The sequence below is a fragment of the Colias croceus genome, chromosome 9 (genome assembly GCF_905220415.1).
Source record: "Colias croceus chromosome 9, ilColCroc2.1".
In the NCBI taxonomy this organism is placed as follows: domain Eukaryota; kingdom Metazoa; phylum Arthropoda; class Insecta; order Lepidoptera; family Pieridae; genus Colias; species Colias croceus.
In genome coordinates, this window is record NC_059545.1 from 7,365,543 (window position 1) to 7,379,616 (window position 14,074).

General features: G+C 37.5%; 1 protein-coding gene across 2 annotated transcripts in view; it reads left to right on the forward strand.

Moving 5' to 3' along the window:
- LOC123694367 (dual specificity protein phosphatase 22) overlaps positions 1 to 14,074 on the forward strand; it is a 33,379-nt gene that overhangs the window by 9,732 nt on the left and 9,573 nt on the right. For both annotated transcript variants that reach the window (XM_045639788.1, XM_045639789.1), the window contains exon 3: positions 11,651 to 11,775. In XM_045639788.1, the coding sequence (XP_045495744.1) occupies positions 11,651 to 11,775 (125 nt within the window). The remainder of the gene's footprint in view (positions 1 to 11,650; positions 11,776 to 14,074) is intronic.

The following is a 14,074-nucleotide window of genomic DNA, read 5'->3' on the forward strand; positions in this document are numbered from 1 at the left end:
GATTTGTGGAAAATACTTTTTGTACTCGCAGCTTATTTTTTGAACATTTATATGCGTTTTATTGCATGTACTTTTTATATTTTAGCTACCAGTAAAATGCCCACGGCTCCGCTTGTGTGTACTTCTTGCGGCTACACTTCAAAGTTACCTACAACATTGGTAACTGAAAGATTAGTCATACTATGACTAATCATATATATCATACTATGATAGTCATAGTGAGGCAAAAATGGAATATAAAAATATATTATTCAACTCATTGACGTTATTACCTAGTAGGGATAGTTGAGGTTATTTGTTTGTGAAAGCAAGAACATAAAACTTAGAAAAACAACTTCAGACGTATTTGAAAAAAGAGTAAAGAATTAGATTCGCTGTGAAAAAAATATACCTAACTTTGTTATGATAAATCGATAGTTAGCTAGACGCTATAAAGCCAGACTTGATGTTTAGATCAGTGTTGTGACTTGTGACGATAGGTTCGATCGACCACACCCTACACGCAACTTTTATATTTCTTAGGTATTTTCTTTTCACATTTAATCGATTCCATAATGAATCCGTATTACCCTTTTAAGTGAGGATATTTTAAGAAATAGAGCTATTTCTTCCATATTACATATACACCTACATATTAAAGCTTTTATTAAAGGATTTACATTCATAAAACTCGTATTGAAATACGTTTTTATCTATACTCCCCACTCAGCGATATATCGAGCCATTGTTACGTCTTAAGAGAGCTGTGATGCTCATCCCTATAAAATTCTCATATGTTCCAACGTGTAACATAGATGTTTGTTGGGCTGGCACCTTTAGAAAATGGCCTTTTTACTTTTTATTTATAATTATTTTGTCTTAAAAAAAAGGGACCTATAAGAATATTTTAAAATCAATACTTTATGACATCAATAAAAACTAATATATCCTTACGTAGTAAATAACGTAATAACAATTTTTTTGCAGACTATGTGTCTATGCTAAAATTTGTATTTTTAGAATATAACAATGTTGAATAACTTTAATGAAACATATGTACGTTGTAACTTGTAGCTTATGTCCTAGAATAATAAACATATTATGTTATAGAAATATTAGCTCTTTAGCGTTGTATTTTCGCCGGACACATCTAGTTTATTATAAATGGCAAACTTTGATGAGTTTGTAACACTTTAAAGCTATAAGCTTTTTCAGATTTAGTAGAAACTTCTCATTCTAAAAACCTGAGGTAATACACAAAGGACGAGTTTTCGCTCATGCAAAAATGCGGACATCATTATGTAGCTCTAATCAAAATTTTATACATGGTTAGCAGCCCTATTACACCTTCAGCGGTATTAATAACGCCGCTTTAATCTCGACATCCCTTCATTTATTCACATTCAGCTGACGAAGGCTTGTATAACTTAATAACGATAAGCCGAGAGAATTGTGGGCTACGTAACGAACCTTTGTAAATAAAAACGAAACGAGCGAGGAAGCGGTGTACCGGGTGTACCTTTGCTTATTTTTTCACGTTTGTAAGATAACGTTTTGCATGATATGAAATGAAAATACGTTGTCTAATTATACTTAGAAGATTTTTCGGGGAATAAAATGTTTATTACGGTGGTAAATGTTAAAAATACTTATGTAATGACGATTCGAAAGTGCTACTAATTGAATAAATAAATGTTTGAGTTTGAGTTTATTATAAATGAATGCATATAATATACAACAGCCATAGCTTTATTTATAAAAACAAAAAATTAATAACATAAAGCTCACATTTTTTAAAGTTCTCGCTTCACAGCGCCTTTTATCATTTCATGTTTTTCAAACGAAATTCTCAGGAATAAAGTTTCATCGCTTGTTGTAGAAAAAGCACGTATATTAAAGGGTAATTTGTTTCACCGGGTAGTTCACACGGGAAGTGAGAAAAAAAACGTTGCAACAAGAAATTATTGCTTGAAATTAGACAATAGACGATTTTGCAGTTGAATTGTTGTTAGATGTATCTTTCCTAGATTTAATACCGTGAAAAGGAAACTAATTTTATAATGCTTATTAAAAAAAGAAAAATGCAAATATTTATTGCATTTATTAGTGACTTATTATTAACTTTGTAATATGTATCTGGATTGATGGCCTTCTTTCGCTTTTTTTAAATTGGGAGTCTTGCGTTCCATTCTTAGCATAGAGATCCAGAAAGGCTCATAGAAAACTTTTACACTTTTAATAACACGGTTGACTTTTGAACTTGTATAATTATATTATTATTCTGATTTCTGTGAACAAATCTTTTGTGTGTAGTTTAACATTGTATGACGCGGCCGTTGAGGCGAAACTAGTCCACGAATGTTGCACGAAATATAGCCATTAACAGAACTAGGGAATGTAGGCAGTACAAAGACCCTTCTGTGCTTTGTACAGTAATTAAACTGCATAGTGGTATGTGAGAGCTATGTAGTCATATGTGAAATGGATGTAATCATTGTACCAAAGAGTGAAGTTCTAACATAGCTTTGCGGCTCTTTTCATTAAAGGGATTGCGCTGTTACAAATTTTAATGAATTTATTTCTAGTTTCCATTTCTTAGCAGTTCCACTCAGATATAAAAAGCTACTTACCAGCGGTAAACGTATCTTAAGTATTTTTTCACGATTAACACGTGATCTTTTTGCTCATAATTTACCTTTTGATTACCCTAGTTCATTTTGTACAATCATTTAAGAGGAACTTCTTTATATAAAGGATAAAAGAAATATAATCATTATTAGGTCGTCACGTAGATTTATTTCTTAACTTTAAATGGGTTTATTCCCTAGACACCAACGAAATAATTTAGTATGCTACAACGGTATGCTATGACCGTGTTAGTCTGGAGACTGAATTTAAAATGATCGTGTGAATAGTTAACAGTGATATTTTACCCTTGATACAGTTCTTGAGACAGTTCATTGGCATATTATGATATATTATGTAGTTAGATATAAGTTTCATATATTGTAATATTTACATGATTTTAAAAGAGCAACTATGGAGTTTCTTGCCGATTCTTCTCCATAGATCACTGCTTTCCGAATCGGTGGTAAATGTTAAAATAATTATGTAATGACGATTCGAAAGTGCTACTAAATAGTAGTCTAATTGAATAAATGAATGTTTGTGTTTGTTTGTGTTTGATATGAAGTCTTCTTTATACTGGTTTTCATTTTTTAATTTTATCTTGAATAGAATGTGAACATGGCTAAATTGTATTTTAATTAGCTAAACAGAATATAAAAAAGAACAAATTTAGAAAAAATAAACTAAATTTTCATAATACATTACATGGTCACTGTACGGGGTGTAGGTCCCGTACGGAGTAAATAAAAGAATTAAGTACAATAATTGCCTTTATTGCCTTAACTCTATAATATGGTTAATGGTTATGGTCGTGAGAACGCGCGATAGCGGTGGCGATCGAACGCGAACTAATGAAATGTATTAAAATGCCGCGTGTCCGCGTTAAATGCTGACAGCTCGCAATGAAGCTAATGTACGAAGACTGTACATGCTCCCACAACGAGAAAATGGATGAAAAGGGATGGGCATGAATGATGATGAGACAAGGTGATTCAATTTCGCATTAACTAATCCTTAGTGTCCTTATGGTTTAACACTCTTCCGTAAAGCGATGCTTACGGAATAAGGGTGAGGTGGATTCACTAACACTAACGCATGGTTTTTCACTAACACTAACGCATGGTTTTTCACTAACACTAACACATGGTTTTACACTAACACTAACACTTTGGTCATTTACACTAACGCTTTTACACTAAACCTTAAAACCGGATTATTGAGACCGCTGCCAAAGCGTGGTGCCGCCGCCGCTGACCCCAGGGTCGCGGCTAGCGGCACAGTAGATGCGGCGCGAGGGCGCGTGCAGCGCCGCCGCACGCCGTATAACACTGCTGCAACTGCTGCTGCTCCCACCAGCAAGTAGATCACGACATAGTGATGCAAGTCGTGGTACAAAATGCCATTTAATAACGCGTTTTCCGATTTCATTTGCTTAATTTGAGAGCCTTTGCCTTCCCATTCCTTATCCTTACCACTTATCACAAGTTCCAGTTTAGAAGATGGTTTTGGTTAAAAATATGGTTGACGGGTGGTATCTCTAGCTTTAGGACATCTGCATGTATGGTCACAGTATTCGATTGTTGTTTTTGTACAATAAGCATTCATTATTATTAAATTGTACCCATGAATCTTGAAAAGGTAGAGGTTTGGTTTTACAAATCTGTGTGTGATGAGATCTTGTAGGTACATAAAACTTATTCAAAATTAATTATAAATCTTTCTGTAAGTTGATCGCCACGTAATCTGATACCGGGAGTAGGGTGACCATGTTATTAGTAAGTCTCTTTATTATTATGCTATAACTCGTAAGTGTCTCTATTTAGTATTTACGATAGGTATTTTTATCTCGATAATGACTAATGAGATAATCTGCGGCAATTTTTGCCCGTTCTTTTAATAAGTGATATAATTTCAGTAGTTCTAACAGACTAATTGAACGGATAGAGTAAAATCCTTTGATAATTTTCCCAAAATTAATTTCTTCTTGCATTAGCTGGTGTGGTTTGTTTAGTCCTTAGTATTGATGACTCATCGAATTATTTATATGTTACTTTATATGTTAATGTTTTATTGTTAATTGTTTATATTATGTTACTTGACTGGCTTGTATGAATTTGATTGTGTTTTGTATTTTCACCGACTGGTAATAAAGATAGTTTTACTATCGGTCTTTTGATGATACCGTTTTTGGTTTTGACGGATACTACTCTCACGAATCCATCTTTTCCTGGGTGTAGTTCTACAATTCTACCCAAGGCCCACTTTCCAGGTGGTAGGTTAGCATCATGTATTAAGACTATATCGCCTATTTGCATACTTGGTTTCGGTCGCTGCCACTTAGAGCGAACGTTAAGCTGGGTTAGGTACTCAGCTCGCCATCTCTTCCAGATATCTTGGTATATCTTCTGCATGAGTTGCCACCTAGTACGCAAGTCCTTTTCCGTTTCCACTATGGTCGCTGTCGGTCCCCCAGATAGAAAATGTGAAGGTGTCAGGACGTCAAGGTCTTCCGGATCTTCATTCAATGAACACAGAGGCCTAGAATTGAGACAGGCTTCTAATTGCGCTAGTAACGTTGAATATTCTTCGTATGTTAACCTCTGTTCCCCTATGACTCGCTTTAGGTGGTATTTTAAAGACTTGACGGCTGCTTCCCAGAGGCCACCTGCACTCGGCCACGAAGGAGCGTTGAAATGCCATTCAATCTGCATTTCTGTTATTTCGGTATAGAACTGTTCGTCAATTATTGATTTTAGATGTAATATCTCTTCTTGTAATTATCGATTTGCTTTTATGAAGTTGGTTCCGTTGTCCCTATACATATGACTGGGCGTTCCCCGCCTGGCTGCGAATCTACGAAGAGCAGAAATAAATGCCGAAGCGGTCAGGTCCGACACAAGTTCTAGATGTATGGCCTTGGTTGCCATACACACAAAAACTGCGATGTATCCCTTGGTACACCTTACTCCTCTTCCCTTTTGAGATTTTATATCCACAAAGCCGGTAAAATAAACCCCCGTATGGTAGAAGGGTCGAGTTATATTGGTTCTAGCTGCAGGTAAGTCCCCCATCAACTGGTCATGTTTATAGGGGCTGTGTTTTCTACAAATAACACATTTTCTTAACCTCTTCTTAACGGCATTATTCCCACCGATAATCCAATATTGTTGTCGCAACCATGTCAAAGTTAAACGAGCACCTCCATGAAATGTCATCTTATGCGCATGGTCAATCAGCATGTCTGTTAATTGATAACTATGTGGTATAATCGCAGGATGTTTCATGTTATGTTGAATACTCGCTTTTGAAATTCGTCCCTCAACTCTCAAAACTCCTTGTTCATCAATGAATGGATTTAATTTTAGTAATGGGCTTTTAGAATGGGGCTGGTTATGTTTTTTAATATAATCTATGTCATCTGCAAACGATATTGACTGTGCGTGTTTAATTAATAAAATTTTCGATTTTCTTAATTCTTGAATCGTTAAATAATTAGGTTTATTACGTAATCGTGTCGTCATACGTAGTACCCACGCCAGCACTCGTGACGCTCGCGTAAAATCGCTATGTCTGCGAAATATCGAGTCAATGACTTGGTTCTCATATTTCATGGTAGATGTATTTATTAAAACAGTATTTTTAATTTCTTCATTAGTATTATAAATAATATTTTGTGTTGTTTCTTCATTGAAAGTTAAAAGCCAGGTTGGTCCATGCCACCAAATATTATGAGTAGCTAGTTGATCAGCTGTGATTCCTCGAGTAGCGCAGTCAGCAGGGTTCTCCTTAGACTTTACGTATCGCCAGTTAGTTGATGGAATCACATCTACTACTTTCTTAACTCTGTTAGCAACAAAAGGCTTCCAACGACTCGGTTCGCCGTTAAGCCAACCGAGAACAGCTGTTGAGTCAGACCAGCAATAAATCTTGATGTTAAAGTTTGACAAACATTGTAACGCAGTTTTCATCAACTTTGATAGTAAAACAGCTGCACACAGCTCTAGTCTTGGTAGCGAAATGGCCTTCCTTGCAGGTACTAGACGAGATTTTGCCGTTATGATGACTACTGATGGTTTAGTATGTGGACTACCCTTTACTCTGCAGTAAATGACACAAGCGTAGGCCTTCTCGGACGCGTCACAGAACCCGTGGAGCTCTATGGTGTCATTTTTATTGCTATGCAACCATCGCGGTATTTTAATACGGTTAATATTATTTAAATCAATTTCTAAGGTCTTCCATCTTGAGATGATGGCATCTGGTAAGACATCATCCCATTTTATATCAAGTAGCCAGACTTCTTGAAATAATAGTTTAAGGTTGGTTGTAGCGGGTGACAGCCACCCAAGAGGGTCAAATATCTTAGATATACTCGAAAGCAACGTTCTTTTTGTCAGTTTAGTAGGTGACTCAGTTTTCAAATGAAACGAAAATTGATCTTCTCTTGAATGCCATTGCAGTCCTAGCGCTTTCGTAGACTCTTGGTGTTTAAAAATGTATGTCTGATCATCCGCCGATAAATAACTCTCTTCCATCTCCAATCTATTTGATGACCACTTCCTCAAATTAAATCCTCCGCAACGTAGAAGTGCTATAAGTTCAGCCTTCAACCTCATGGCAGATTGAAGGTCGTGGTGGCCATGAAGTAGATCATCCATATAAAAGCTGGTATTCACCACCTCAGCTGCTTCTGGGAATCGGGAAGCTTCATCTTTAGCAAGCTGCTTCAAGGTCATCATTGCTAAAAATGGTGCGGCCTTGGTGCCGTAAGTGACGGTGGCTAATTGGTATTCCTTCAATGGTTTATTGGGATGATCACGCCATATAATTTTCTGTAAGGCTTGATCTTTTTTATTAACGAGTATTTGCCTAAACATTTTTTCAATGTCAGCAGTAAAGGCTACTTTGTATTGCCTCCAACTTATGATTAATGTTAATAAATCCTTTTGTAAATTCGGTCCACTGTACATTATATCATTTAATGAATATCCAGTCGATGTTTTTGCTGACGCATTAAAAACTACGCGCGTTGCAGTCGTCGTTGACTCCGCACGTATGACACAATGGTGAGGTAAATATGATTCCGGTGTCTGGTTACCGGTGCATTCAAACATATGCTTCAAATATATGTATTCATGAATGAATTGTTTATAACTTTCACAAATCAATTTATTTTTGGTAAATCTATTCTCTAATTGACGAAATTGAGCTATAGCCTTGGTTTTAGAATCACCCAATTTGTCTTTCATATCTGGTTTTAGTGGTAATCTAACAACATAACGCCCATCTGACTGGCGCTTCGTATGCAACTGGTAATGTTGCATACAGTATTGATCTTGGCTGGACATATCAGATGAATTTTCTGAGATATCCTCTATCTCCCAAAACCTTTGAATGTTACTTATATTGACCGTAACAATATTACAATGACTCTGTGTTGCAACAGAACCGCTTAATATCCAACCCAACTCGGTATTCTGGGCAATCGGTTGAGATATGCTGTTACGAATAAAACCGGGACGTAATATTAACTCGTATACTTCTACACCCAATATCAAATCAATGGGTTTACTTATATTGAACTCCGGGTCCGCCAGAGATAATTTTTCTATATGCGGCCAGGTTGGTTTTCTAAATGACTGACTCGGTAAATTGTCGACAACATGCTTCATAACATATGCTTCCGAATCAATTGTAAAGTCACTGTAAAGAGACGATATTGTAATTTTAACAACTCCTTTACTGTTGTTAACCTTTGAACCCACTCCCACCACCATGCAGTTTCGTTTAACACGGGGTAGTCCTAACAATTGAGCTGCATTTTCTGTGATTAATGATGACTCAGCACAGGGATCAATAAGTGCACGCATAATATAATTACAGCCATCTTCCGATTTAATGTTGACCTTAGCGGTGGCTAACAACTTCGGTAGAGTTTCTTGAGGCGCCTTTGATATACATAATATGTTTGATTTTGGCGTCTCCTTTTGTTTAGTAGCGCAAGAAGTAGACGGAGCGTATGTCACGTAGGCATTGTGTAGCAATGTGTTGTGGCTATCGTTACAAAAGCGACATGTTTTTTCGGAAGTACAGTTTTTTCCGAAATGATTTATTAAACAGTTTTTACATAAATCATTATTGTCGATTATTTTTCGCCTTTCCTCGGGCATTGATTCTAAGAACAATTTACATTGAAACAATGCATGCTGGTTATTGCAGATTATGCATTTCCGTTGTTGCGAATTCCTTATGGTTGACGATTGGTTTACAATAATAGGTTTTAATTGCGAAGTTTTCTGTATAAAATTGTTATTTGGTAATTTAAATGAATTTCTATTTTTATTAAAGTTGTCTTGATGTTGTAATTGTTTTGGTTTGATTAAATCTTGTTTTCTTCGTGAAGACTCTAATGATATAAATTTTGTTTCAAGGAAATCTAGAAATTCGGTAATTGTAGCTAAATCTTTGGGGTTCCTTAGCGACTCAATATAATCATGGTGGGTTTCTGTATCCAATTTCTGCGATAGTATATACACTATAAGAGGATCCCAAGACGTTATGTCAACCCCCATGGCTTTAATGGCATTGAGACACTCGTTGGTAGTGTCATGTATTTTCTTTATTTGCCCAGCTGATTGTTGTTGCATACTAGGCATCGATAAAATAATTTGAATATGAGAGTTAAATATAATTCGCATATTATTATAACGATGGTTTAGAATATCCCAACAAATTTGATAGTTATCGGAACTTATGGTCAAGTGCTGTACTAATTTCGACGCTTCTCCTCTCAATTTATTTTTTAAGTGTTGCATTTTCTGAGCATTCGGTAATGAATTATTGCTATGTATGGTTTCATTGAACAAATCCTTAAAAGATATCCATTGTTGGAAATTTCCGTTGAATGTTGGTATGTCCAACTGCGGCGTTGATTTCTCTCTAAATGAGACCGAGTTCAATTTATTGTTGACTGCCTTTTTTATGTTATTATATTTTATCTCATATTGAATATAAGCTTGTTCATATTCTTCATTCTCTACGAGGCTCTCACAGTCGATTTCCCAATGTAAAGAATCGATGACTGACCATCTCAAATTAATATTTTTTAATAAATCTTCCAATTCCCATCGTTCAGAAAGATTCTCAAGGTTAACAGAATTTATAGTATGCAAGAATGCCCTAAAGTTGCTTTTCTGCTTACGAAGCATTTCGTCAACCCTACTGTTATTCCCTTGAGTGGTTAGTGGCCTTGAATGTGAAGCACCCAATTCGGGAGGCGAAGGAGCTGGCCCCTGACGATCGGAAAATTGCGATAATGGTGTCGCTGGTCTTAGTAATGGTTTATTTTGATCATATTTACTAATGAGAACTTTGGTGTCATTATAAAATTTTAAAGTTGACTGGTAGTAGTTCTCTTTAAAATATTTGTGGTTAGGATCATCAAACTCAACAGTTAATCTCGTATGGTTTATTTGGAATTCCTTCCAATAGGCATCTAACGTACTTAGGCGTTTCTCAATGTAGGCGGGCTTTTTACGTTCTGGCCCATCCTTCTTAAAATTATTGCGGAGGCTTTCCATGGCAGAAATAATTTGCTCTTGCGTGGCTAAAATTGCCTCCATGGTTGTTATGGTATATATGGTGTGATAAGTAAAAAAAAAAAATGTAAATAAATTTATAATGGAAAGGGCTCACTCAGAGACTGGCACTTGGTAGCTGGTTTGTCCCGTAGATAGCACCTTTATCCTGGTTGGTTATTGGTTTATTTAACACTGGTTAATATATGTCGTAAACTGAACTCACTTTCACGTTTTAACTTTCTCACACGCGCACGTCCCGCTTACGACTTAAGCTCGAAGGACCACGATGTACGGGGTGTAGGTCCCGTACGGAGTAAATAAAAGAATTAAGTACAATAATTGCCTTTATTGCCTTAACTCTATAATATGGTTAATGGTTATGGTCGTGAGAACGCGCGATAGCGGTGGCGATCGAACGCGAACTAATGAAATGTATTAAAATGCCGCGTGTCCGCGTTAAATGCTGACAGCTCGCAATGAAGCTAATGTACGAAGACTGTACAGTCACACACTTGAAGTTAGTTTTTTAATTAGTAAAAACCGAAAAAACCTCATTACTATGTGCTCAAAGAATGCCTCTGTCCGCGATAATCTATTCACCTTTTCATTTGGAAATTCAGCCCCTTTGAAAAATATATTCTAAGCATTCGTCAAGTATGCTCGTATATCTCGTAAAGTTAATTGAACGCTCCACTGCCCTGAGTCTGCCAGATGCACATTTTCATTTCACTCCATTTAGAAACGACGCCTAAAAGGCTAAAAATCACGAAATTGTAGACGCTGTGTAAGCGCTTTTACGTGAGATTGCTTTTAAACTCCTCTTAGTCAGTCGTAATGACAAAAAGCTTTTATATTTGCATAACAATGCAAACAAACCTTTTTCTGAATAAAATAAACTATATGGAAACGGGCGAACCGCGTTGCGTAGCGGATGTGGCTCGCCCTCCATGATTTATTGTTTGTGGGTAGGTTCAGTGAAAGGCAATGGATGTTTGGTGCCGTTTTCATTTATTATAGTGTAACGGCACACCCGTGTTTTCCCCTTAAAAATAACTTTGAAACTAAAAGGGGCAAATATTATACATGTGTTTAGGAAGTTTGAAGCTACCTACGAAATCAATTTCGATGAATTTTATAATGATTTATGCAAATCAAATAAAAGGAAACCAAAAAGGATAGTTTTATGCCCAAAAAAATCCCTGACCAGAACGTGAAAAATCTACATCGGTGGTAGGCGAGATTCGTCTTAACCCGGGATCCATAAAATCGATCGAGTAGTTTTTTTAGTTAAATCGTAACAAATAAAAAACATCAAATCTTACCTCTTTATATGTAATATGTTTTGGTTTTTATTTTTGACTATGGATGATATATTATGACCTATACCGCTATACTAACATACCTACATTGACAAGATTATCATATTCATCTCGTTTATATTAAAAGTTATAATTTGTTTTCAGGACAAGCATTATTTATGTATAATGGCATCAGATTCACCGGATCAGAATCTAACCCAATACTTCAGTTTGTGCAACGATTTCATTCACGCGGCGAGACTTCGAGACGGAAACGTTTTAATTCATTGGTAAGTTGATTTTTACCTAATTGGCAATTTTATAATAGGATTTACTTACTCTATAGGTAATAAAAAGGCAACTTTTTTTTCTCTTTTTGAGCAATGAACAGTTATCGGAGTATGGATAGTTAGGTATTTAGTTATACCTCAAATTGTAATTGGGCCTTAATCCTAACTTAATCATGTGCCTTATTTCAGTCAATATTAAAATGCCATGAAAATAGTGAAGTTAATTTTTCTATCAACAAATATTTCAGGAATTTTTTTTTTTTTTTTTTTTTTTTTTTTTTTTTTTTTTTTTTTTTTTTACCTTTGCACCTTATCTATCTGTTTTGAATCATAGGTATTGTATTAAACTTCGTTTTTGTTCATCTTACTCAAGACTGACGCAATAGCGCAAAAATAACAATATTATGGTATTACAAACTAATTACCTATTGAAAGCTTTTAGCCTAATAGGCCAAGTTTTCGTACCAGTCTGCTTTCATTTTCTTACATCGATGAAACATCTATTAGGTACGTACTACGTAGTTTAAAATTTTCAAATAAACCCAACAAATGTGAAAGTTCAATGCGTTTAACCAATCAAACAAACAAACAAATTCTTCAGCTTCAGCTTCAGATTATGGATTGCGATTTGACTGCCCTAGCATATTGCTCCTTTATTTCGATAACAAGAAAATACAAAGGCTTTGTCATTCAGGTATTCTGAATTGATTCTTCAAGATCCAATCTAGCTTTTCAATTTGACGTTTATATTATTACCATAACTAAGTAACATAACCTTAAAAATAGCATGATAACAACCCATCTTCAATTATTCTGGCACGGAGCCACAACTGCACACTCGGTACGAGATTTATATGCACGTGATGTAATCGGCACCGAGACTTATGAAAGCAACGTTTTTGAAATCGACATAAAGTTTTGAATTTCCATTTCAACTCTGTTTTAACTTTATCGGAATTTAGTGACAAAGTCAAAAAAAATTCAGTTAGTAATAAATATTTGAGAACCGTCAAATCAAAAATTTTTATCCTTATTATCTCTGTTAGCTACCACAATCGAGACTTTCGTACACGAAATTATTGGGCGTCTCATCAAAATAAAGCTACAAACGGAAAATTAGCTTGATAGTAGTCACTTTCAAAAATGGGCGATGTATCCTGAACTAGTATCTTCTCCAAAGATAGATAGATAGTCATGGGCGTAGCCACGGTGGGGCAGGCTTTGACCTGGAAGGTACCTAACCAAATCTAAAAATTGAATTATCCAGGTACTAATTACTAAGCTTAATATCCGTAAGAAATTTCACACTCCATTCTCGAAAGTCGACAGTCGACACAGAAAATGAGACCAAAACATTAGTATTATTTACCTCTACAATGACTGATTAACAAATAATTGTCATACGCCCAGCGACTAAACGGCTGAAGATAGGGACACATTTTGGATCTATTTCGTGATGTGGTAAGTGAACAATAAGGTGTTTTGAATAAGAATAATTCGAATAACGAATTACACACGAAAAAAGAAAATAGCTGAGGCTTCTATGTTACATAAACTGTAAGAAAAATGAGTGTAGTACAGTTAGCCACGCGAACGCGAACGCGTTCGCAGGCGCGTTCGCAGGCGCGTTCGCAGGCGCGTTCGCAGGCACGTTCGCAGGCGCGTTCGCAGGCGCGTTCGCAGGCGCATTCGCAGGCGCGTTCGCAGGCGCGTTCGCACGCGCGTTCGCAGGCGCGTTCGCAAGCGCGTTCGCAAGCGCGTTCGCAGGCGCGAAGGCGCGTTCGCAGGCGCGTACGCAGGCGCGTTCGCAGGCGCGTTCGCAGGCGCGTTCGCAGGCGCGTTCGCAGGCGCGTTCGCAAGCGCGTTCGCAGGCGCGTTCGCAGGCGCGTTCGCAGGCGCGTTCGCAGGCGCGTTCGCAGGCGCGTTCGCAGGCGCGTTCGCAGGCGCGTTCGCACGCGCGTTCGCAAGCGCGTTCGCAAGCGCGTTCGCAAGCGCGTTCGCAGGCGCGTTCGCAGGCGCGTTCGCAGGCGCGTTCGCAGGCGCGTTCGCAGGCGCGTTCGCAGGCACGTTCGCAGGCGCGTTCGCAGGCGCGTTCGCAGGCGCATTCGCAGGCGCGTTCGCAGGCGCGTTCGCACGCGCGTTCGCAGGCGCGTTCGCACGCGCGTTCGCAAGCGCGTTCGCAAGCGCGTTCGCAGGCGCGAAGGCGCGTTCGCAGGCGCGTTCGCAGGCGCGTTCGCAGGCGCGTTCGCAGGCGCGTTCGCAGGCGCGTTCGCAAGCGCGTTCGCAGGCGCGTTCGCAG